The 27,101-nt window shown below is 41.7% G+C and overlaps 1 protein-coding gene across 16 annotated transcripts in view; it reads left to right on the plus strand.

The window, feature by feature from the left end:
• LOC117881771 (ankyrin repeat and KH domain-containing protein 1) overlaps positions 1-27,101 on the plus strand; it is a 192,066-nt gene that overhangs the window by 70,575 nt on the left and 94,390 nt on the right. For all 16 annotated transcript variants that reach the window (XM_034779449.1, XM_034779435.1, XM_034779438.1 and 13 more), the window contains exons 3-7: positions 7,851-8,007; positions 13,203-13,350; positions 14,551-14,698; positions 17,562-17,795; positions 25,979-26,073. In XM_034779449.1, the coding sequence (XP_034635340.1) occupies positions 7,851-8,007; positions 13,203-13,350; positions 14,551-14,698; positions 17,562-17,795; positions 25,979-26,073 (782 nt within the window). The remainder of the gene's footprint in view (positions 1-7,850; positions 8,008-13,202; positions 13,351-14,550; positions 14,699-17,561; positions 17,796-25,978; positions 26,074-27,101) is intronic.

Consider the following 27,101-nt stretch of genomic DNA (forward strand, 5'->3'; position numbering starts at 1 on the left):
GTATTGCACAACTTTAAATGAGCATGTTCCCTAATTGATCAGCAATGTAGCAACAAAACAACATTAACCGGGACAACGTTAAGTGAGGAGTTTACTGTACTAAAATGAGAGCTGTTCTGACAGTGGAGAAGCAAGTAGCGATAGCTCTGTGGAAACTTGCAATGGCAGACTACTACTGGTCAGTGGGGCATCAGTTTTTAGAGTGGGTAAATCTACCATGGGATTTGTTGTGATCCAAGTTTGCAGGGCCATTAACAGACTTCTGCCAAGAAGGGTAGTGACTCTGGGCAATGTGCAGGATATAGTGGATGGTTTTGCTGCGATGGGGTTCCCTAACTGCAGTGGAGTGATAGCGGAACACATATCCCTATCTTGGCACCGGACCACCTTGCCAAAGAGTACATAAACTGAAAGGGGTACTTCTCAATGGTGTTGCAAGTGCCGGGGCCGTTTCACTGACATCAATGTAGGATGATCGGGAAAGGTGCATGACACATGCATCTTTAGGAACACAAGTCTGTTCAGAAAACTGCAAGCAGGGATTTTTTTTTCCAGACTACAAAATAACCATTAGTGATGTTGAAATGCCAATTGTGATCCTGGGAGACCCAGCCTACCCTTTGCTCCATGGCTCGTGAAGCCATATATTGGCAGCCTGTTCAACCATAGTCTGAGCAAGTGCAGAATGTGCCTTTGGACATTTAAAGGGTCACTGGTGGTGTTTGCTTACTAGGTTAGACCTCAGTGAAAGCAATATCCCCATTGTTATTGCTGCCTGCTTTCTGCTCCATAATATCTGTGAAACAAAAGGAGAAAAGTTTCCAGGAGTGTAGGGGGTTGAGGCAGATTGCCTGGCAGCCATTTTGAGCAGCCAGACACCAGGGCAATAAGAAGAGCACATCGAGGGGCTCTGTGTCTCTGTGAGGCTTTGAAAACTAGTTTCAGCAATGAGCCTGAGTAATGTGACACTTATCTGTGTTGTTCCTTACCAAACTGTTCCCTCCATTGCATTTTCTCCCCTGTAAACTCCACCCCCACCAACCACCGTGTGTGTGGCGTGAATAAAGAGCTTTTTCTCCTAAATCCATTGTTTTATTATGCAAATAAATACACAGATAGCAAAGAAAAGTAAGATAACCTGGGGCAAAAGGGCTGATAACACTGGGTGGGTGGAGGTGGGGTGGGGGTGGGGAGAGACAAGGCAAGTTTTCTTATAGATGCACTGCAATAACAATAACAATCAAAGGTGTGGGAATGGGTACCTTCTGGTCCTTTTGCACTCCCCTGGTGTTGAGTGTAAGGGATATTGAACCCTCCCCCTGCCTCATAGGATGTTTGCAGGAGGAGGACGTAGAACTGGTTGATGATGGCAGTAGATTCAGCACAGGCTGCAGAGGGACTCTAGCATCCAGCTTCCTTTCTTGAATCTCAACCAGACACCTCAACATGTCTGGCTCCTTCATAATCCGCAGCATTTCTTCCTGCGTGGCACACTCTTGTTCCCTGCATGCTCACCTGTCCTCCCTGAACATGTCCAGGTTCTCCAACAATGTAATCTTCCATGCTCTGAGCTCTCTCTTATCCCTCTCGGAGGCGCACATTAACTCATTGACTATGTCCTCCCGAGTCGTCTCTTTCAGTCTTCTAATCTGGGAAAGTCTCTGTCCCGATGTGGAGGATGCACAGACAGACAAGGTTTCAGCTGAAAGGAATGTAAAGCACAAGGGTAGCATTGACAGTGCATACATTGTTTCTGGTGCAAGGTTAATTTTTTTATTAAAAAGAACACCCCTCAATACACTTCACTGCAAGCCACAAAGTAATCACAATCAATGGCTATTGCAAGAGTCAGTTTGCTGCTCCAACCGTGGTGAGTAAGGCCATGAGGCATGGGCGAGAGGTCTTGTGCTGCTGCTTTTGTGAAGACATCATTGGAATCACAGGTTGGAACTTGAGAAAAGCCCCCTTTCCCCTAGCAACCTGGATGGTGCTTGAGGACAGGCACCAGTATAAAGCCCCCCCAAATAGTTAGGTATTTTTACAAAAGCGGGAGGGTTAGGGGGGAAGGGAGACAAACAGGAAGCAGCCCTTTTTTATGCTGCTTGCAATACAGGGTGATCCCTTCCAACCACAACCATGGCACATTTAGGAAAGCATGGTTGTGTAACCCAGATTTCACCAAACGGGGTGGATTGTTTTGTGAATTGTTTGAGGTTTAAGGGCTAGCACTGAAAACTTCCCCCATTTCCCCAAGTGACCCTATGCAATATCACTCTCCTGAGGGTAACAGAGGTGGCAAGGAAGCAGATGCTGCAAGCATCTGGGTACTGACTTGGTCCTTATGCTGCAATGCTGTGTGTTGCAATGATGCCAGCAGAATTAATACTGGAGTGATGCAGGAAAGTGTTCTATCGTGGTGGATGAAATAAGGCAGCCCTTCCCGCAAACCTTCTGCAAAGGATTGCAGAGTACCTCCATGAAAGCTTCCTAGAGATCTCCATGGAGGATTCATGGTCCATCCTCGCGCACATAAACATTCTTTTTCAGAGAGCACCCTGTGCATAGCTGGAGTGGCCACAGATACCCATTACACCTACTTTTTTTTTGTTCAGATTAAATATAAAAAATAGCATATAACCCCTACAATTTGATTGGAAATGTGTACTCACCAGAGGTGCCTTCCCTGGCATCATGCACCACCACCAACTGGTCTGGTAAAAGGATGGGCTCCCGGGTTGTGTAGAGCAGCCAATACATGGAGATATACCTGTCTCCTAAAACTGGAAGGGACCTTGCAAGGTCATCGAGTCCAGCCCCCTGCCTTCACTAGCAGGACCAAGTACTGATTTTGCCCCAGATCCCTAAGTGGCCCCCTCAAGGATTGAACTCACAACCCTGGGTTTAGCAGGCCAGTGCTCAAACCACTGAGCAGTTCTTGGCTGTTGGGAGAATAGATCCTCTGCTCGCCTGTCTCACGTTCTTGTTCTCCTCCTCGTCATCAACAGTGTCCTCCTCATTATAGCTTGAGGTTGCCTGGGGCCCTGGGAGGTATCTATGGAGCGTTTTGAGGTAGTGGTGGGGTCACTGCTGAGAATCGCACGCGGCTCCTCACGCATGTCTGTGGGGCAGAACCAGAATGACCACCTCCCTTGTCTTCTGGTATGCTTGCTGAAGCTCCTTCATTTTCATGCAGCACTGCTGAATTTCCCGGTGTAGCCTTTCTCTCCTCCTTCCCCCCTCCCCCCCAATACCCTCCATGATCTTGGCATAGATGTCAGCATTTCTTCTGCTGGATTGGAGCTCTGCCTGCACAGACTCTTCTCCCCACACAGAATTAAGATCCACCACCTTCTGTGTACTCCATGCTGGAGCGCGTTTGTGTCCTTGAGCTGGCGAGCTCTCCATGCTGATCAAACAGGAAATGAAAATTCAAAAGTTCCCGGGGCTTTAACAGGGGAGTGGCTGTTTTCTGTGTACCTGGCTGACGTGCAGTGGAGTTGAAGTGCTCTCCAGAGCAGTCACAGCGGAGCACTGTGGGACACCTCTTGGAGGCCAATGTGTTTGAGTTACACAACGCAGTGTCTACAGTAGACCCATGGATGTCTAATCAAGGGCTGCGCCTCTCGTGTAGATGAAGTACAGAAGTTGACTTTAGAGGCCTCTTAGGTCGGTGGAAGCGACTCGATAGTGTAGACATACATTATTAGATCAACTTAATGCGGCTTAATTTGACCTAAGTTTGTAATGTAAACCAGGCCTTTTATCCAACACGAATGCCTCTGGACTAGCAAAATCTGTTTTCTGTGCACCATGTTAGCTGCCAGTTTTGGAAGTAGGAAACATTACTGTGGACATATAAGAAAATGAAGTATTGTAATCTTGGCGGGGGGGAAGCCAGCTTTCTGCATACTGCATTGGAGAATAGAAGTAATACATATAATGTTTTGTCTACTAACAGTGGAATATAGGGTTCAGTTCTGAGAAGTAAGGCTAATACAATTTTTAATTTTGTTAATAAACAATGAATATATGTACATTCAGAATGCTGCAGCAAAAATCATTTTCCTAATCTGTCACCTTGACCATGTTATCCCTGTTTGCATCATTCCACTGGCTTCCTCTTTATATCAAACATAAGCTATTTGCCTTCACTTTCAAGGCCCTTCATGGTCCACCCTACCTCTCTCTTATTCAGCATTGAAAGATTGATTCCTGCCTCTGATTTGGCCCATGATGCCATCTTCTATCATCCACTTGTTAAATGATCAGAGAGGCAACTTTGTGCTTTTTCCTCTGCTGTCCTCTCATGCTTAGGAAAAAGTCTGCAGAGCCACTTCATTGTTCTTATTCAAATCCTTTCTTAAAACTATTATGCTATGATGCCTACAAAAAACTTAACTGTAAGACTGTTGGTGGGCTGAGACCACTGCCAATCATGCTGACCAATATTCTCATTGTTTGCTTGTAGTGATCTATTGGTCGATCTGTATCCATCTGTTGCCTCTTGTGTTCTGTCTAGATTGTAAGCTCTTTGGGGCAGAGATTGTCTTTTTATTCTGTTTGCACAGTGCTGGGCCCAAGGTCTTCTATTAATGGGACTCCTAAACACTCTGATGATAACCCCAGATGGACCCCTAAACTCTTACTATGTACAAATTAGACTTTCTTTTAGATTTTTAAGCTGGAGGAGCCGGAAGCACTGTGAAACTCAGAACGTGAACTTTAAGGCCAATTGTTAACTATTAAACTCATAAATTTAGATTAATTAACAGATTTCTTTGAAAATTCAAGCATGACTTTGAAATTATGATGAAAACGTGATGTACTATTTTTCATACAAAATACCAAGTTGAACTCCTATTTTGAATTTGTATTCGAACCCAGCTTTAACTAGGAAATTGCAACAGCTCTGCCATAATAAACTCTAATAAGGAGATGAGGTACTTGGATGGTCCAAATGGGTGTCCTCATAGAGAATGTTTTGAGAAGCCCCATGTTACATCTGCAGTGGGAAAGCCCATTTTCTGATTATCTAGTGAATCATGGGGGTGGGAATGACCCCCAACTAAATACAGGGCAAGCTGATTTTCTGGGTAACGCAGAGCTGCTCCTTCTCAAAGAAGCAATGCAGTTAGTAAAGGGATGGATTTTAATATCTGGAAGTGGTGAGAGAGTGTCCCCCTATATCCTGCAGGCATTGAAATTTCCCATATTGGATAAAGGACCTGATAGCTGATTAGGAAGCTCTTCTTTCCCTCGAAGTCTAGGCTTGTCTGTTGATGAATGTGGCTGTAGTTGCTCACTCCTGTGTCTGGACTGGATAGACTTGTTGCTTTATACACCCCTACCTATATCCATAATGGCAATATTCAAATCTAACAAGGATTCTGGAGCTTCATAATAAAACAATGGACTTGGATCTATACAGCCTTGAGTATTCGAAGTTGCAATAGCAGCATAGGACCAGATTGCAGAAAGTATCGAGCTGTGCAAGTCAGTTCAATGTGATCAGATTATATATTTGGCCTTTGGTCAAGCATAAGCCATCCTAAATTTTTTCCAGTTTGAAGAAATTTGGTAAGGCTCTAAGGTTTATAACCATAGATCCCTGTACTGGTGAGGAGGTGAATTAGATGCTGTAATAGGTTTCTTATGTCTCTAATTTGGGATTCTTTTAATGATGCTTGAAACTACTTTTAAAGCATGGTTACTAATGCTAGACTCAGGGTTACGAGCTGGGAAAAATAGAAAACATAGTTGAATTTCAAAAGAATCAGAAGGTGTACATATGGCAGATGTTAAGATTTCTGAAATGTGTTGTCCAAAATCACTTTCACAGGGGTTTTATCTTTCTGGTGTGGCCCTGGTTACATTCTGTGATTAAATAGCTAGTCAAGACACACTGTTGCTTAGCTTATTAAAGATGACCTACATTTGCTACCATTGAATCAGTGTGTTAGTTTCCAGTAATGTGTAAACCAGTGGTTCCCAAGTTGCTCATGCTGTTGACCCCCTTTAAACTCACCTCTGTTCACATGACCCTCCTGATACCTTAGTTGTCAGGTTGGCTTTGCATAAAAGAACACTCCATCTTAACAGTTTACTTGGAAAATTTTGGGTGGATTAACCAATGTGACTCACACAGGGCCTCTGTCTCCTGGGGGCCCTCGAACACTAAACCAAAAAAAGGGTTGGGAACTGAGGGCCACATCAAGCCCACTAGATCCTTTTAGTTGGCCTGCTGCCCCATGTGCTGGAAGAAAGGGATTCCACCAGTCTCCCTCCCTTTCCCATTCTTCCTGCATTGCTTTTGCATCCTCCACATGGAGCTTGCGACCTGCTGCTGGCCATAGGAAGGCATGCTGCTGCTGCTGTGAGTGTATTGTTCTGGCAGCAGATGGCACTTCCTAACTTTCCTGGCTGGCTGGAGCTGTGGGTGTGAGAGCGCTTTATGGGTATGATCTGTGCAGCATTTTGAAGCCAGCTTCCTAGCTTGGGTCAGCCGATTCAGGCACTGAAGCCCACCCTCTTTCCTAGGATCAGAGCCTGAACCCCCATGAGACCCACAACTTCAAACTGCTGTCTATAGAGCTATACAAGAAGGGAGACTAGCATGAGCTCCACTAGGCTGAGTCTCTGGGTCTAGGCTGGGAGGTTCGGTCCAAAATGCTGTGTAGACATACCCTAATGCTCCAACAGCAGATGGCACTGCCCTGGTGGCTGTTTGTTTAGAAGCTTTCTTGCATCTTTTTTTCCCTTGTCTCATGACCTTCCTGGTACTCTTTCAGGGCCATCCTGTGGGTCATGACTGACAGTTTGGGAACCACTGCTGTGAACTATTGTATTCTGTATGTTACCAAACACTTGACTAGTTGCATGTTTGTACTTAATTTAAGTCTATGCTGCAAGTACAGTTGTGCCAGAATGTTTACATTTGTCGAATAGATGGGGCCTTACCTCTGAGTATGTCCTTTGGTACAACTAGCTATGCGGGATAAGCTTCTATAGTTGTACCACACAGTGGTATCAGCAGTGAAAAAGTTTTCATTGTTGGCATTTGAGTGGCATTGAGATTAATGAGGTAAGTTTCCCTTTCTTTTGTATGCTAGTCTGTAGATTCAGAAGTGCATCAGTTTGTGTCATAAAGGTCAACTACACAACTGGTACTAAGCTTCATTATTTTTTTTAAAGAAACCGATTAAAAAATTTACTGAGGTTAAAAATCTTACTATACACGGTCATTCAAAAAATCACCGTTTTACTACATTGTGGAGTAAGATACTTTATTTTGGTTTTATCTGGTTTTCTGTGCTTCAGTACATTAAGCTACTTGAAGATCAAACAAATAGTTTAAACTTTTTTCAAGCTTGTTAAAAGCACTTATCCTTGTTGATAACTAAATCCTCAGGAAACTTTTACGTTTTTTACTTCCTAAGTTGTGGGGAACGTGGGGAGGGGGAGGCATCTGAAAAATTGGAGTGGAAAAATGTTCTTCAAATTCAGATAATCTTAAAGAAGCCAAATGGCATTATATCAAAGCTTCCCAGACACTCACTTTTAGACTTGTTTCCCCTGCTTGTTCTTCACCCCAAGAGTTTTTTCAAAAGGTATAAGCTTGAAATTGGGGCATATAATAGAACTGCAAATAAACATAGCTTTGCTGCTGCTATGCTATAATTAAAATTTCAGATTATAAAAAAGTTATTTTTAATTATATTTGATTTTCGAGCATGTTTGCAGATGACTTTTTTTACTAATAGTGCATGTGACTGAAATTTTAAAATAGTGTCTTTGCATTTTTTTGTGTGATTTTCATACTAACCTGATTGATGAACGAACAAACACTGAAGGAATTGGTAAATTGTCCACTGCCGATGGTAAAGCCTTCGCAGATCCTGAGGTGCTCCGAAGACTGACTTCGTCTGTCAGCTGTGCGTTGGATGAAGCTGCTGCTGCATTGACACGGATGAGAGCAGAGAACAATCACAATGCAGGACAAGTGGACAAGTATGTAAAGGCTTACATTTTCATATAATTTAAATTATGGTATCTAAATTGTAGATTTGAAAATGATTTTTTTTGATTTAATTACTTTTGCAGTTCCCACCTCTCGGTCACATAAATCCCTTGCTAGTAGTAGCAGCAGCCATGTTCTCAAATCTCAGGGCATTGCATACCTTACCTCAAGCTGTTAGCTAGGGACTGTAGCAAGGACAGTGTAATAGTGCATTGTAGCATCCTTCCTTCTCTTAACATTTTGAGAAAGTTGCCCTTCTTTCCATTTGGTGTGTGATGTCAGTCTCTCCTGTACAAAAAACTTCTTAAACAAAAGCTTGCTTGTAATGGAAAGCCAGCCTCACCATTCCCACAGAGGGTATGTCTACACTGCAATTAGACACCTGCAAGTAGCCGGGTCTGGGCTAAGGGGCTGCAGCCCAAGCTCTGGGATCCTCCCACCTTGCAGGTTCCTAGAACCTGGGCTCCAGCCTGACCTCAAATATCTACATCACAATTAAATAGCCCGTTGGCGTGAGCCCTAGTCAGCTGGCATGGGCCTCCCACTGGTTTCTAATTGCAGTATAGACGTACCCAGAGATGCTAGTTTTTTTGCCATAACTACTGCCGGAGCAACTTCGAGGGTTGTCTTTTTATGAAACTAAAGGTTAGATAGCTCATTGTCTGGGGTAGTCCTCATAGGATAGTCATCTGCCAGAGGCTGTTGCTCTAAGGTTTTGGAGGAAAAACTAAATTTCCTAATACTTGTCCATGAAACATCTGTCAACTTGATTAATCAGGAGAATATGGCTGCCCCAATGCCCCAGAATCAAGTGATTGTCTTAAGTCCCAAGGAAGCATGCTTTCACATCACTCCTTCAGCAGGAAAGAGAAGTGTCACTTTAAGCTGCTGAAGCCTCAGTATCTTCTGCTTTCAGCTTTTGAAAGTTAAGGGGCAAGATGTCTGTCAGCTTCCCCTCAGATATTTGACATTAAGGTGGTACTGTATGTGGGCCTGGAGGAAACTTGAATAATTGTTGAAATACTGTGTTGTACATACTGCAGAACTAAGTGTGTAAGATTTGAGGTACTGTTCATGGAGAACAGTTCTTCAAGGAATTTAGAAATGTACATAAAACTTAATTAAATCACAAATGCTATTCCTTTAGCATCTATAAATTATGACGTTTTTAATTACAGCATCATAGATGTGCCTGGCTCTTTTCAAACATAGGACAAGGCCCTTTCCCCTCAGTTTATCATTTGTTAGACAAATAACATACATGGGGATCTGGGGGAAGGAATGGGGTAGTGTATTGCAAGAGCATTTTTATATTTTGTAGATGTTTAAGGCCAGAAGGGCTAATTATGATCATCTGGTTTGACCTTATATAACACAAGCCATAGAATAATTTGTGTATTTAGCTCACTGAGTTGATTATGTGAATTTTTAAAATTATATAATTAAAATAATATACATAATCATTTAGTCTTGAGAATAGCATAGGGAGTGGGCAATATTTGAGCAGATAACAAACAGGAAGAAGAGTTTGGAGAAGATGTATTCTTTGTGTCAACTAGAAGCAAGTTTAATGTCCATAATCATTCATATTGCTTTGTAACTTCTGTTTTTCATAGTCGTTGCTATGAGCAGATTCAGCTTCAGTTTGATTCCTTAATAGGTTGGCTTGAATACACAGCCATGTATACAATATATACAGCCAATTCTTTGTATAAAATATTTACTTTGATTAGGATAATAAAATGATTGGATCTATACACTGTTGTATTTTAGAGTATTTCTCTAAATGAAAAAAAAAATCAAATGGTATGACCTCCGTCTGCAGTAATACACCCTATCTCAAAAAGGGTATTGCAGAGTTCTAGGGGGTTCAGAAAAGGATGATGAGTGATTAAGGGCATGGAAAACGCTTGTAGGAAGAGAGTTTTGGTTTTTGGGGGGAGGGAGATTTTCTCCTTAGAAGGGAGATGAAGATGTGTAAAAAGATTAAACTAATGAATAGTCTAGAAAAGATAGATGGGAAACTTCTACTCTCCTTGTCTCATAACACAAGAGCAAGGGGAGTATTCAGTGAAATTGAGAGGCAGGTGATAAATTCAAAATTGAGAAAAGGAAATACTTTTTCACTCATCATAGACTCATAGGACTAGAAGTGACCTTGAGAGGTCTAGTTCAGTCTCCTGCACTTAAAAATCTCCAATGATGGATATTCCACAACCTGCCTAGGTAATTTATTCCAGTTGGGAAGCTTTTTTCTAATGTCCAGCCTAAACCTCCCTTGCTGCAATTTAAGCCCATTGCTGCTTTTCCTACCCTCAGAGGTTAAGAACAATTCTTCTCCCTCCTCCTTGTAACAACCTTTTATGTACTTGAAAACTGTTATGTCCCCTCTGAATCTTCTCTTTTCCAGACTAAACAAACACAATTTTTTCAATTTTCCCTCATAGGTCATGTTTTCTAAACCTTTAATAATTTTTGTTGCTCTTCTCTGGACTTCTCCAATTTGTCCCCATATTTCCTGAAATGTGGCGCCCAGAACTGGACACACTACTCCCTAGCTGAGGCCTAATCAGCATAGAGTAGAGCAGAAGAATTACTTCTCATGTCTTGCTTACAACACTCCTGCTTATACATCACAGAATGATGTTCGCTTTTTTTGCAACAGTGTTAGACATGTAACTAGATGTGGAACTCACTGCCACAGGAAGTCAGAGACAAAGAACTTCACAGAATTTTGAGAGGGATTGGATATTTATTTGAATAACAAGAACATCCAGAGTTGTTTGAATTAATGCAAAAAATATTTTGGAAAGGATATAAAACTTCAGGCTTAAGGCTGAAGCCACTCTAAATATTAAGGATTGGGATAAAACCTTTCAGATGGATAGATTATGCCAAATCTGCCTACTCTGAGATTTCTTGCACCACCTTCTGCAGTATCTGATGCCGGTTTTTGTTGGAGATAGGATACCGACTAGGTGGACCAAGAGTCTGATCCATTATGTCAATTACTGTCCCATTACATTGTTAATCGTATATTTAAATGTCTGCTGTAGTCACTGAAGGGAATCACAAAAAGCTCAGTCTGGCAAATGATTTCCACCTCCTTATCTGGCAACTACTAACATTTTCATTGTCTGAGAAGTGTGTGTATCTCAAGTGAGAATTATTTATAGGGATTCAAAGAATAGTTTAATAATTGGAATTCTTTGGTACTTTGTTGGAAATTGAAACTCATATATATTCCTGAATTAACTTTCTCTTCCTATCCAAGTCTGTACACTGAGGGCGATAGAGGAGAGGCTCTTGAGTCAGCTTGTGTACGTGTCAGAGAAAATAAATGGGCCCAATTTCTCTTTTGACTGTGCCAACCAGTCCTCGCTTTGAAGGCAAATTTCCATGTCTTATAAGATGCACTGGCAGGAACACATCACTCTGATTGTTCTGCTGGAGTTGATCCTACAGTTATGTGTTGGTAATCATGACTAAGGCTACGTTTTAGGCATGGGTATTTTTAGCAAAAGTCATGGACAGGTCATGGATAGTAAACAAAAGATCACAGTCCGTGACCTCTCCATGACTTGTACTGTACCCTGACTAAATTCTGGGTGCTTGGGGGCAGCCTGGGGGGTGCTCTGGGGTGTGGGGCAGTTTGGTGGGGCTGGCAGGCTGCCTATCAGGCTCACCGGAAGCAGCGCGGCCAAGGGGGCACCATGCGCTGCCCCAGCCCCGAGCACTCCTCTGAAGCTCCCATTGGCCCTTAAAACTGTTGCTTAAGGTAATGGCTAAGTATTTCCTGAGCCTTGAGGTCTTTTATGGTGACAAGAGCTGGGGGCATTGGTCATGACGGCTTGATAGTTAGAGAATAGCAATACTGCGTAAGGACCTTTGCCCTTTTTATCCTTCTTGAATTGGCACGTCAGTCAGTTTCCAATATATTTTATGCTGCTACACTGGTGCGTTTTCACTTTGGAATGTAAGAGGTACATTGACTTCTCTAGACTTCCTACTTTTTTGTCGGATTTGGGGTTCTTGAATGAGAAGGAGCTACAGAATACCCACCCACCTCCCTTCCTTACAGTGTTAGGGCTAGTCTACACTGTCAATGCTAAAGCCCTGCCGTGGCAGCGCTTTAACGTGCCTTGTGTGGTCCCGGCGCTCTAAAAAAACACCTCCATGAGGGGCATCGCTCCCAGCCCTGGAGTACTGTCTACACTGGCACTTCACAGCGCTGCAACTTGCTGCGCTCAGGGGTGTTTTTTTCACACCCCTGAGCAAGAAAGTTGTAGCGCTGTTAATTGCCAGTGTAGCCAAGCCCTTAGTTGAGGTATTCCAGTATGATGGAATGTTAAAACTAAATAAAATAATGAATCCATCCAATAGGCATATTTTAATAATTTACTATTCTAGATAGGCTGCAAACTTCAGTGGCTTGAGTTTCTTTGGTATTTTTTAAAGGTATAGTTAAAATTTTGGCAGTCCAAAAAAATCAAATAACTAAGGATAATTTGTCATATGAATGTTTTTTGTCTGAACATTATTTACTTTATTTCCTTCCAATAAAATAGTTCAGGCAGTAGGAATAGAAAAAAGTCTTATGGATAAAGCAGAGGACTGGCAGTTGGGAGATCTAGTTTATTCCTAGTTCTGCAACAGTATTCAATGTGACCTTAGGCAGGTCACGTAAGCATTGTCTATACTGGGAATTTGCCCCATTCTTGCAATCAATGGCTAGCTGCTGTCAAAACTGCCCCAGTACAAACCTCAAGTGTACACAGGAAAGCTGCAACTTGCACTAGTGGAGATTCTCTGCTTGAAACTGGGATGAGCTACATTGGTGCATATTATAGCTTCCCTTGTCTGGACCTGGGATTTGCACCAATGCAGCTGTCAGTGGCTAGCCACTTATTTCGAAATCGAAGCAAATTCCTATTAGTCCATCTGTGAAAGGGAATAATAGCTCCTACACAGAGGTGTTGAGCTGTTGTTTGTTTTGAAAAGCACTTTGCCTTTCTATATCACTTTCTGGAAGACACTTTCAAAGTGCTAAACAGCAAACTAGCATGTCAATTAAGCAAGTCTTTTGCTATATACCTTGACTTTACGGTTGTTTATCAGAAAGCTCACTACCTGTCTGCTGTAGAATTATTCCTGTGTGTTCATTGTATGATAAATAATTTTCCAGTCGCAGTTTGGCAGAAGCATGCTCCGATGGGGATGTGAATGCTGTCCGGAAGCTGCTGGATGAAGGAAGAAGTGTAAATGAACATACAGAAGAAGGGGAGAGTCTTCTTTGCTTGGCCTGTTCAGCTGGGTATTATGAATTAGCACAAGTAAGTAGAAAATATGCAGTCACTTATGACTGAGACTTTAAATAAAGAGTGCTATATGCCTGAAACTCTTCGAAAGCCAAACATTTTAGTTCTTTTGATTAGAATGGATTTTGTACTCTAAAAGGAATGTGAAGTAAAATATAGTGCAGTTCACTTTATTGCATGCTCAACAGCCTTTCAGACAGTTTTCCACTAAATATGCTTTTTACAAGACCTCAGTCTAAAGAGGAGGTGGTAACAAATAAGACATGCTACAACATAAATGATCTTGTTTGAAAATTACATCTTGTATGTATTCAAATGATCGGCCTCTAACTTCCAGGCACATCACTCCAGACAATAATAAGCTGTGCTGCCAAATAGTCATTCTAAGGCCTGGTCTACATGGGGGGAGGGATCGATCTAAGTTATGCAACTTCAGCTACGTGAATAGTGTAGCTGAAGTCAACATACTTAGATCTACTTACCGCGGTGTCTTCTGTGGTAAGTCAACGGCTGACGCTCTCCCGTCGACTCCGCCTGCGCCTCTCACCCTGGTGGAGTACCAGAGTCGACAGGAGTGCCCTACTACACTGACATAATAACTCCACCTCCACGAGAGGCGTAAGGCTTATGTCAGTGTAGTTAGGGCTATGCAGTGTCTATCTGCTCTCTTGTCAATTTCATGCCAGGAGCCATAACATTGACAAGAATGTCCCTGCTCCCCTGGAGAAGCTGGGGGGGCTTCGGACCATGATCCCAGCCGGGAGCTAGGGTGAGAAGCCCGGAGTGACTTTGGATCTCAGTCTCAGCTGAGAGCCACCTGCCAGGAGCCAGGCAGTCTTTTGTGTATTTCAGGGCGCAGTGGGCTGTGAAATTGACAAGGGTATCTGGCTCCCTTTTGGGAGTGGAGGCTGAGAGAGCCCACTGGGCACCCAGAAGCCTGCAGGGTAGCCAGCCAGACGTCTGGCAGGGAGCTGCCAGACCAGGCTGTCAGATCCCCACACTGCCCCTCTTAGGTCAATGGAAGCATTCTTGCTGAGGACGTGCACCACCAACCCAAGGAGGGTAGTGTAGGCATGTACTAGCGCAGTAATTACTGCAGTGGCTGTAGGTCGACTTAGGTTTGTAGTGTAGACATACCCTGAGTCCTCTCATAATTAAAGGAGCAAAACATAATTGTTAAAACTCATCTAAGTGAACTTCTGTTTGTTTGTTCAGGTGCTACTAGCGATGCATGCAAATGTTGAAGATCGAGGGAATAAAGGAGACATAACTCCACTAATGGCAGCTGCCAGTGGAGGCTATGTAGACATTGTAAAACTGCTACTTGTTCATTGTGCCGATGTCAATGCCCAGTCTTCAACAGGTAAGTATGGAACAGCAACTGGATGAATTAACAAGATTAGCACGTACCAATCAGTCCCAGTCTCTTACTTGCATGTTTTGAACTATTTGATTTTTTTTAAGTATGTGGTGCTTTCGTTTAATAGAAAATACAGTACAAATTACTTCAATTCAAAGGGTAAAACAATCAGAACTGTTATAGGGCACCAAACAGGAGCCATAATTGTTCAGCTGAAACTGAACACCTGAGTGAAACCAGATGGCTCTTCCTTAGTCCTTGATGTTAATTCTAATGCAAAAGCATTTTATCCACTGAAGACCCCTATGAAATAGGGTCACCAGTGAAACAAATTGGAACAAATTAAGCCTAAGATATTTTAATATAATAATTCAGTAACTATTACTTACCAGAACTGCAGTTTCCTTAAGATTTATGTTAAGGGGAAACCCTTGCAAAAACACAGCCAACCATTTCCTCCATATATCAAGAAAGAAATTTTAATGGAACTGTTTAGTTATTATGTGATATTTTTTAACCCAAATTTCAGTTTAACCCTTTGTTCCAACTTGGTGTAGTTCAAACACTTTCCCTTTTTAAATGTAGTTTTATTTAGATCCCTGTTAGCAAGCTTAAAGTGAAATAGGGTTTCATAAGATGACTTTGAGATATAGACTCAGATTTTTATTTTTACCTTTAGATACTTACAGCTCTTTAATTTGGCTGGGTGAAAAAATGATCAATTTTGAAAACTGATCAAATACTGTTTCTGGAAACTAAAAGTTTGTGTAGTGTAGTGCATTGTTCATTTCTTGTCCATAGCAAAAAAACCTGTGTAGTGATCCCAAATACTTTTTTCTGGAAGAAGTTCTTGCTTTTTGTGCCAGTTTAGGGTAGTTTGGGAAGTTTTATAATGTTTGTCTTGTTTTTTGTTAATATGATAGGAAACCATTAAACTACTTTTGAAATGCAAAACACACTATTTTTCATGATAGAGAATTAACCGACTTAATTTGCTACAACACCATTCACTTAACATATAATTCATTTGATGGAAGACTGACAAGGGTGGTAAACATTGTATTACAGGATAAATAGAGGAAAGCCAATTTCAAACAAGCTTCAGGCATATAGTTATTGCAGATCTGGAGTGTAAAGCCTGCAGAACTGAAGGAAGGAGTTGCTGCTGTCTAGAACAGTGATACTCAGACTGAAGCTTTGAGTCGCAAGTGGCTCTTTGAAGCACATGATATTAAAACATTCTGATTTAATTATTAACCAGTCAGGATGCTTTTACTATGTTGTTAACCAATTGTAGCAGATAAAATAATAATACTTCATCGGTCATTGTAGCAAATGAAACAATGAATTCACGCTACTATGACTCTTTTGGGTAATGTTGATAGCTAATTTGGCTCCTGAACTACTGAGGTCTGAGTATCACTGGTCTAGAGCAGTGGCTCTCAACCTTTCCAGACTACTGTACCACTTTCAGGAGTCTGATTTGTCCTGTGTACCCCAAGTTTCACTTCATTTAAAAGGTGCTTGCTTGCAAAATCAGACATAAAAATACAAAAGTGTCACAGCACACTTTCTTACTAAAAAATTGCTTACTTTCTCATTTTTACCATATAATTATATTCCAATTGATTTATTTTATAAATATTGTACTTCCATTTCATTGTATAGTATACAGAGTAGTATAAACAAGTCATTGTATGAAATTTTAGTTAGTATTGACTTCACTAGTGTGTTTTCTGTAGCCTGTTGTAAAACTAGGCAAATGTCTAGATGAGATGATGTGCCCCCCCTGTAAGACCTCTGTATATCCCCAGCCATATTGTGTACCACTGGTTGAGAACTAGTGGTCTAGAGGAAGGAAGTAGTAGTAGATGATTCGGTGGCCCCTTGTGTAATTTATGCCATAATTAGAGGCATTTATATCTGTGATTTGCTTGTCTGGTGCAAGAGTTCTGAAGAGGGAAAATGAGCTGTTTTTGAAGATCAGAAGTCTGCTGAAATGGACTCCAGGTGCTTGAGATAACCAGGATGCTTTCCTGAAAATGAAACCCAGAAATTTTCAAGGATACTATAAGTCACTGGTAGAAATAATGAGTTTGAGCAAGTAAACCAGGGCTTAACCCATCCCTCTGTTGAAGGTATTTCAGAAACGTTGAATTTGGGGAGGTTAGGGAAGGTGAAAGAGTAGTATTAAAAATAAGCTAAACTTCATCTAGGCAGTAACTGAGAGATACTGCTAATAGACAAAATGTGGCCAATTTTTGAAACCAAGTGATGCAGGAATACCAAGGGCATCCAGAAATATAGGAAGCTTTCTTTATTAACACATTCTATACAGGAAGAATATGATGGGTTAGGGGAAAAGACAGAAAAAAATAATGAACGGTTAGATCATTTACATAAATACTAGGCATGTGGTGAAAAATGCTGAGGGAAGTGTGAGCCAGTTGTCAGAACTTGACTGTATTGGCTGAGAGAGATTACCAGCATATAGTTTACTGAAGGCAGAGGCCAAACAAAGCAGGAATGATAGTATTTGAATGAGATGAAAGATAAAAGGGTGTTGAGTGTCTCTAGGTCTTCTAGAGACAATAACATAGGCCAGTAAAAGGTTTAGGCTGATAAAAGGAGTCTTAGAACTAGGGCAATGTTTCAGTAAAATAGTTATGTCTTATTGTTAATCTGTTTCTGAATCTTCTACCTCACCTGAAATCATAGGTGAAAGAAATGCAAAAGTCTGCTAGGTTGATTTATGGTATAAATACTTGGGTAGATTAAAATAGGTTTTGGTTTCATTTATTTACAGTTGGGATTAGGGGAAAGAGGAAGGGGTTACTTACTGTATGTTCTTTTTATCTTCTCCTAGGGAACACAGCACTCACTTATGCCTGCGCTGGGGGATTTGTTGACATAGTGAAAGTGCTATTGAAAGCAGGTGCTAATATAGAAGATCATAATGAAAATGGACATACCCCCTTAATGGAAGCAGCCAGTGCAGGTCATGTTGAAGTTGCAAGAGTACTTCTGGAATATGGTGCAGGAATCAACACTCATTCCAATGAGTTCAAAGAAAGTGCACTTACATTAGCATGCTATAAAGGTATGGTATTTAAATCTTCATTTGTGAAGAAACTTTAGGTGACTTTCACCTTTTCTATTTTTTTAAGGTTCCTTGTATTACACACATGACATTGTTAGATTTTGTGCTTGGAATCTAACTAAAATTCCCAGACAATTTTTGTCAAGGTTCAAAAAATACCATCAGGAGCCTAATTAGAATTCTGGAGTTTAAAGTAAGCTTAAATGTGAAAGTCAGGAAATCTGGAGATAGAATCCTAGAATATCAGGGTTGGAAGGAACCTCAGGAGGTCATCTAGTAGTAGGACCAATCCCCAGACAGATTTTTGCCCCAGATCCCTAAATGGCCCCCTCAAGGATTGAACTCTCAACCCTGGGTTTAGCAGGCCAATGTTCAAACCACTGAGCAGTCCCTCCCCCTTTTGCAACTTTCTCGTATTCAACATACCCCACCTACCCTCCATCCAATGACATTGATACAGCATAAGAACAACTGTATGTTTTGTTGTGGCCATCTCTATTGCAACAAAAACTGCATCTTTCTAAACTCTGAATCTTGTTGCAAATGATGGTGTTCTATACACACGCTGTCTGTCTCTCCTTTATAGAGAATGTACTAGCACCCCAGTTGTGAATGTGATACTTAGGCATCTGGAGCCAATACGTGGTAAAATATGTAATAATGCTTATCTGTAATGGTGGAGTCTTAATGAGGTTGGTATAGTGGGTGGATGTCTTCGATTTGGATTATATGGCAAATCATGGAAGGGTGTTGCTTATTTGATACTATGTTAAGCGTGGAAGTAAGATATCTCTGGAGCATAGCAGGAATATGGATTTGGAGGTGATTAGGTTCTCCTACTAACACGTGTTGGTTTGCAGGTCAGTAGATGGAGTGTCCTGGCTCATGTTGAAAATCTAAGTATAGGGGGAAATAATTGGGATTAAGGAGACTTGTGGCTTTACTGATAGACAGTGGATGAGGTTACATGTTCAAAAGTAAGGCTGGTTGTAGAACTTAAACTCAATTTCCTGACTTGCAGACATTTAGCTTTCTTAAAATGCTTTGTTTTAAAGTTTCCAACCAGAATTCTACGAAGTTTGGTTTTAGGAATGATTTAGTCTGTTTTTAAACTCTAACTTCTCAAGTATTTTTCTGTTTTAACACTGTTTTTCTTTGATAAGTATTTTCCTAAACTTTCCAAAAAGTCAAGTAAAATCTTTCTTTTTTGTACATGTATATGTATTTAAAAAACAAAATGGGTGCAGCTGAGCTATTAATTCAAACTCTAGGAGATTCAGGAAACATTTGCTGTTAGGTTCCTTTTTACTTGCTGGGAGATGTGGCAGATGAAGACTGAATTTAATAATTTTATTACTCTCCTATAGAGTATGTAAGTTCCTTGAATGAAAAGGAACTCCATGGTTCACAGAACCTAAATTCTACCAAATGTCAGTAGACATTTAAATTCTTGGATTGTAATAATTAGTGAGAGACCACTTGCATTCAGAGTCCATTATGAAGTCAGATACAGCCAAATAAGGATTGTGTGGATTCTCTGGTGATGGTCATGGAGCTTGAAGACCTTGTAAACATTTCCATTTCTGTATCTGGATTTATGTGATTTAAGGAGTTTATAAAATGTACAGATTCATGGTATTCCCAATAAATATATATCCCACCCTCTGACACAGAGATTCAATTTAGGGCCCACCATGAGATTTTCTCCCTGCAGAATATCCAGACATACCTCTCTGAAGTATCCAGTATTACTCTGGCAGACATCACCTTAAGACTCAAAACCTGTCCCTTTGGTCCACCACCTTGGGCCTCCTGGGCTCCATGGTCTTCTCCAACGAGACATCTACGGACTTATTCTCCTCATGTCTCTTTTTTGAGCACACCAGATTTTATTTCCTGGTCAGAATACCTACTAGCCCAGTTAGGGAAGCAGACCCTCAGAGATCAAGAAAAACAGGAAGGAAGAGAGTACATTGAGGAAATGGAAGAAGGTGACTTGCCACAATATCCACTGGAAACCTCCTACCCTATACCACTTATTGAAGACTACAAGTCCTTTAGGAGTTGCTAGGGAGAACAGAAAATACTCTGTATATTGTAGTGCAAGAGAAGGTACATCCATTTTCCTATATATATATATATAATCGTTTTAGTTAGTTAATAACATTGCTAGTGAAGACATGCCCTTAGTCTCAATTCACCCACCAGACAGCCCCCTCCTCTTCTGCTACCTACCCACCCACCCTGCATCATCATCCAATCGACAAGTCTGACTTTCAAGTCAAGAGCCATGTACCAGTTCTACCACAGCTTCCTTTTTCTCATCTCCATTTTTGGTTGCCACCTTACCCATTTTTCTCAGGCATAGACTGGGATTACTTCAGACCAATGGGTGTTTGAGATTACAATTTCAGTCCTTGACCCCAGCTGATCTGTCTTCTATGTCCCTGTTTGGGGGACCCATCTCATGAGAAACAACTGAAGGAAGAAGCCATTAGAAGTAGTAACCCAGGAATTCAAAGTTTCTATTCTTGCTATTTTCTTATTTCCGGAAGAGTGGGACGCAACCTAGGTGATTCAAGAAATTCATACACTTGAATTTTAGTCTTTTAAATTCAGAATGGTGAGGGAAGCTTCCATCATTCTGTCTGTAGAAGCTCAGGATTGGCTTGTGGCTCTTGGCCTTCAGGATGCTTACTGTCACATAGCTATTCACCTGGTCCTCAGAAAATATCTTCAGATCACAGTAGGATATGACCTCTGTTAGTACAGGGCCTGTCTAGCCCTAAAAGTATTCATAAAATGTCTGGCAGTGGTGACAGCACATCTAACATAAGGAATGCATGTTTACCTCTACTTGGGTAACTGGCTTCTGAGAGGGAAATCCTCCAGGAATTATCCAATGGCCTGTCCAGAGACCTCAACCTGTTGCACTCTCCAGGACTTGAGGTGAAATAAAAGTAGTCATCTGTCACGTCTGCTCAGTCCATAGAATTTATAAGGAACTTTTATATTCCAAGCTGATGAAATCGTAACTCTCTCTGAACAGGTTTCAGCCCATAGCATCCCTGATCTGTAATAACCGCGAGAAACGTAGGCCACATGATGTTGTCCACTTAAGTGTGACACCTCTTGCCAGACTTCACTTGTGCCCTCTCCAAGGATGCCTCAGATTGGTTTACGAGCTTACCTAACACTATATGGATACTTATCTCAAGATCCCAAATCCCGTTTTATCTTCCCTGGACTAGTGGCAAATCCAGAGATTGTGTGCAAAGTGGTATCATTCTGAACCCCTCCTCCCACAGCAACACACTACATAAGCCTCTGTGGCTAGTGGAGAGGAATCTAAACAAGCTACAGACTCATTTCTGATCTAGTTAAGAGTCCTCACTGCATATTAAAGTGCTGAAACTCAAGGCAATTTGTCTAATCTGCAGCGAATTTGTACCACTTCTGAAAGGAATCACAGTACCGATCCTGACAGACACCACCTCCTCAACAGACAAGATGATGTGCTCTGATTTTCCATCAACAAAAATTACAATTGCCCTCTCTTCTGGCCCGGAGCAAGTACCAGGCCAGTGTCCCTCCATGATGCTTTCCTCATTCTTTGGTTTCAATGTCTTTATGCATTGTCTTCTGTTCCCCTGATGCCAAGAGTCATAAGGAACATCAGGCAGGATGTGGCCATAGTGATGGATACAGTCCCTTATTAGGCAAGACAGTATTGACTCAAATTTCTGCTGCATCTGTCCGCAACAGCCATTGTAGGGGACTAATTTTCCACCCGGTACCCATATCTCTATATCGGACTGCTTGGAAGTTGGCTAGTTGAATGCATCAGACAAGGATTGTTCCACAGAAATCCTAATACAGAACAGGAAACCCTCTACAAAATCAGTCCACACATCAAAGTGGAAGAGATGTCCATCTGTGATTTCTAATAAGGTCTCAATCCATTGAAATTTTCTATCACCAACATTGGGTTGTCCTCCAGCTCAAGCTATCAGGTCTCACGATCAGCACTATCGAGGTTCATGTAGCTGCTGTTTCAGAATGTCACTCTCCCATTCAAACATATAACAGTTCTCTCATTCCACTGTTTCAAAATTTCTAAAAGGACTGGTTCGGCCTATTCCCTGCATTCGGGAGCCTACCCCACCATGGGACCTTAATGTAGTTCTGATGGGTCTTGAAGCCCCTTTTGCATGCTTATCTAAGTGCTCCCTCCACCATCTCGCCCTTAAAACAGCCTTTCTGGTAGCTATCATCTCAGCCAGGTGGGCTTGTGAGGTCCATGGCATATACTCCTCGTATGGTATTCCACAGGGATAAAATTTATTCGAAAAATGTGAGGTGTCTGACTTTCACTTAAACCGAACCATCTGTTTCCTAGCTTTCTTCCTCAAACCTCACTCAAACTCGGGGAAGCCAAACTGCACACCTTAGATGTTTCCCAAGCCCTTCTTGATTACCTAGATAGAACAAAGCTATTTAGAAAATCACCTGTTTGTTCATGGCACTTGGAAAAACAGTTTAGGGCTGTTACGCGTCCCAGGGTTTTGAGGCATCTTGCTACCACTTCCCCTTTGTGTGAGGAAGCCATGCCTGTGCTACTAATTGTCAGCTAGTAGCACAGGCAACATAAGCACTCCCCTCTTAATCCACGCAGGCTCCACTTTTCCTCTGCAGGTTAGTGATAGCCATGCTCCAAACCCCCTGAGTATCTCTGAAGTATCCATCAACATCATTGACCGGACACTCTCAGAATTCCAGATTCACTGCTCCCAAAGGAACAGTCACAACAACTTACCAGTTAAATCTTGGATGACCGCACCATTTAAGACCTAGCACTTAGATATGTTTATAGTGAAAACAAGTAAAAGCTTATTTAACAAAGTATAGAGAATTGAGAAGCAGCAAGTGGCAGTGTTAGAAACAAATGATTACATGTAAAATAGAACACACATTCTAGAACAGTGGTTCTCAAACTTTTGTAGTGGTGACCCCTTTCACATAGCAAGCCTCTGTGTGCGATCCCCCCCTTTATAAATTAAAAACAACTTTTTAACATATTTAACACCATTATGAATGCTGGAGGCAAAGTGGGGTTTGGGAGGCTGTGGAGGCTGACAGCTGACAGCTCGCAACCCCCCATGTAATAACCTTGTGACCCCCCCCCCCGAGGGGTCCCAACCCCCAGTTTGAGAACCCCTGTTCTGGAACCTAGACATGATTAACAAGATAGTTTTCTGTCTAATGAAGTTTAGCTCACCCAAGTCTTTGCAGCATTTTCCAGCCAGGTTGGCTTAGACCCTCCTTTCATAAGACAGGCTCTTTGCTTGTAAACAAGATACCCCTGGCACTTTTTGTTTTCCTGCAGTTTTGCTCTCATGTGATTTCTCAATCTCCATTAGCTTCAGTAATGCAAATAGGCTTCCGCTGGGAAGTGGACAGTATATGTATGACTAGCCAGAGAGAGAGAGATACACATCTCTTCCCTCTGACCTGACAGGAGCAGGTTTATCACCTTTAGGTGACCTGCCTTAACTCTCATACATTAAGAACTTAATTTTCAGAAGAAATATTTAAGTCGTTAAACGTTACCTATACATGGATTTCAAAATGATAATGCTGACTAGTGGGCTACTGGCATGTGAGATCTCTACCAAGAGCCATGTTTTGGTAAATTTAATATGCATATGCTTGACCCAGGGGATCCCTGTAAAACTCTATGCCCTCTGCTAGTTGGCACAAAGAGGTTCTTGGGTCACAAGGGCCAACCCATCTCTTCTCAGATATGCAGGTTGGTTACCTCGTGCATTAAAGTATCCTACCAGTTATCAAGTCTACCCCTCCTTTCAGGAATCAGGGCACACTCAGCTGGAGCTCAAGCAGTCCTTTCAGGTTGCTTAATGATATTCCTTACTGAAATCTGCAGAGCAGCTACATGGAGTTTAGTTTATACTTTTACAATATGTTATACCCTGGATTTGGCATCTAGATCAGATGCCAAATTTGAGAGAGCTATTCTTCAATCCTAATTTAGATAAACATAGATAGGACTTCATGGACCCTATTATAGTGCTCATGGAGTTGCTAGTGAATCATCACAAGTGAGATCTACATGGACAAAGACTCAAAGAGCATGATTACTTATGTTGTTGTAACTGTGGATCTTCTAAATGTTTTGTGCATGTGGATCTCATGACCTACCCTCTATCCCAGCCCCATTTGGAGTCCAACTTAGCTGGGATTCTGAATTATCAAAGGAACTGAGAGTTGATCGGGACCATTCTTCCCAATGTGCCCTCGGATGCAGGAAGGTGCACAAGCACAGGCACAGCCTGAATGGATGTTGCTGGTCAAAAGATATGGGTCTCGTGCACATGAGGCACATGCATGCCATAAGTGGGATCCAATAGTTTTTACTTTTTCTGAAGTCCAAGTCTACTTAACTTTTTTAATACATTGGGTGATATAAAAATTCTGTCAAGGGAAAAGTAAAATTAGAGACTTTATTAAAAGTTGAAAGCTTTTCGGGAGAAATGGCTATGTGAGCTAACAGTGATATTACGGGGGTAACTCTCAGGCCAGGTCTTTCAGAAACAGTGTATAAATTGAGATTGTCCATATTTAAGCTCCTAAATAAGCAGCCTGATTTTCATACTGCCCAATATCCAGCAACTCCCGTTGGCTTAAGTGGGATGAGTACAGCACTTCGGAAGTTCAGGCACCTAAATAAGTTGTACTGACTTTTTTAAAATGTTGGGCTTAATTTTCCATTCCAACAATTTCTTTTATTCAGTTTGCAAGTTTCACAGACACTTAATAAAAATTAAACTTAAGGTCTCACAGTCATTATCTTAGCAGAGACCTTCATGCAACTCCTGAAAGTTGAAATGTTTGTATTAAACTCCAAAAATTTCCCCCCAAACTGAATTTTAAGAGTTTTTATGTGCACCATTGAGGATTTAATTAAACTAAAAATTTTAACCATCTATATTTGAGAATCTTTTATGAAATTAGATTTATCAAAGGTAAATCTGCCAGTTTTCAAAGTTACGAGTTCCATAACTCTGTATTAGGATGATAGGACATACTTTCCAAAACATTTTCCTCTCACCTAAGAAAAATCATAATACACTTCAGGCAAAAATTTCAGCTGCTTTTCCTCTTACAGTTGGGAGGAGTGGGTGCTGGTATCTCTTAGAAACTCTCTTTTTCTTAACTGTGGAGGTGCTGTTGTGGTGTCTTAAGTATATCCCCCTACATTTTTGTGTCTGGGGTAACGAACAATATTGATGGTAGTTGGACAGATTGAATAAGAACTTAAATTCAGATACCAGGGTTTTTTAAATGGTAGATTGCAACAGTATGAAATGCTGCATGATAAAGAACTTTTAGCCCTGGAATAGACTTTTGATACCTAAAAAGGATAATATCCTTAGCACTTCTTGTAATTAAGTAAAACTCGTGTAGGAAAGAATGATATAATAGGACTCTGGGCTGGGTGTTCATTCCCAGGTCAACCACAGACTTCCTGTATGATCTTCTTGGGAAATCACTTAACCTACCCTATGTCTTCTACTCCCCTTCTGTAACATAGGGAAAACATTCCTTGCCTGCATGCTGAGAGGATAAAATCCATCAGCAAATTACCTAAATAAACTTGTTTTTGCATTGAAGAAAAATGTTAAAGCTCCATAGATGTAAGTGAAATAAAACTAATTTGAGTGAGGTTGAACAAAGCTTTTAAGAACGGTTGTGGCAACTCTGTTTTTTAGATTGAAGCTTTTACAATACAGCATCTGATCTTTTTAGACAGTACATAAAAATATTCCTGTGAAAGTTATTGTAGTAAAAACTTCAAGCTAAGTTTATAACTTCATACTGTTCTTCTCTGGAAGGTTTCTTACCTTCTAGATTGGCCAAAAAAAAAAAAAATGCTGAAAGGAGAAAAATCAATCTATCAACTTTGCATAGCCAGAAGATAAAATCTTCCAGGTAAGACCACTGTTATAAGTTGAATGTCCATCTTGTGTTTTGCCACAATAGCAGTGTACTTAGAAATTATAATTGGATAGGCTTGTAAAGGCAAACTACAAAAACCTAAATTATGATATTTTGACTAAACCCTTTCTTAATGTTTGTAACATTGTTTTGTTTTGTGTTTGAAGGCCATTTAGATATGGTTCGTTTTCTGCTTGAAGCTGGAGCTGATCAAGAACATAAAACAGATGAGATGCACACAGCCCTAATGGAGGCCTGCATGGTAAATAGCATTTAGTGAATCAATTTTGTTTGGGGATGAGAAAGGAGTAAAGGGGGTTGGTAGAACAAAGCAAGCCTTTTTTGGTTAATAAGATTTTTTTTTAATCCACGGAGTGATCAAGGGTGGGGGGTGGGGAGTGCAGTCCAGCCCCACAACAGCCAGCTTCTCTACCCACTTTCCTTTTCTGACCATTGCCATGAGGAGCCCTGGTTCACTCCAAGCAGCCATGGGCTCCTTCAGTGATAGAGCTGCCCCATATGTGAGCCACCCACCACCCTTGATAAGTCACTTTCCCCTTTGGATAGGGGCTGTTGTGACTCCTGCAGAGAAAGGAGGGTACAGCACGCCCCCCTACCCACAAACACGCACGCACAAAATAGGGACCTCTTTAGAGAGAATCACTGCAGGTTGGTTTTCAGGATGCAGTGTTCTCATTAAGGGTACGTTTTAGTCACAGGTATTTTTAGTAAAAGTCATGGACAGGTCACAGGCAGTAAACAAAAATTCACGGCCCGTGACCTGTCCACGACTTGTGCTATGCCCCTGATTAAATCTTGGGAGTGCTGAGGGTGCTCGTGCTCGGGGATCGGGGGGCTGCCTGGGACCCCCGCTGGTGCTGGTGGGGGGATTAGCAGGGCTGGCAGGCTCCCTACCTGACTTCTCAGAAGCGGCGATATGTCCCATCCTCAGCTCCTAGCTTCGTGCGCTGCCAGCTCTGCAGCTCCCATTTGCCGGGAACTGCGGCCAATGGGAGCTGTGGGCGGAGGCAGCATGTGGAGCTAGGAGTTTAGGGAGGGACATGTTGCTGCTTCCAGGGATGCCCCCCTCTCCCCCCAGGTAAGCGCCGCCCAGCCCTGAGCCACCTCCCACACCCAAACTTCTCCTGCTGGGTGCGGTGGCCCGAGACTGCTCCAGCAGCAGCCAGTGCAACTGGCCCAGGGACTTCCTGAGCTGCTTGCCAACTGCACCGGCCACTGCAGAAGTCACGGAATCCATGACAGAATCTCAGCCTTAGTCATCATCTGGTA

This window comes from Trachemys scripta, chromosome 8 (assembly GCF_013100865.1).
Source record: "Trachemys scripta elegans isolate TJP31775 chromosome 8, CAS_Tse_1.0, whole genome shotgun sequence".
NCBI classification, from domain to species: domain Eukaryota; kingdom Metazoa; phylum Chordata; order Testudines; family Emydidae; genus Trachemys; species Trachemys scripta.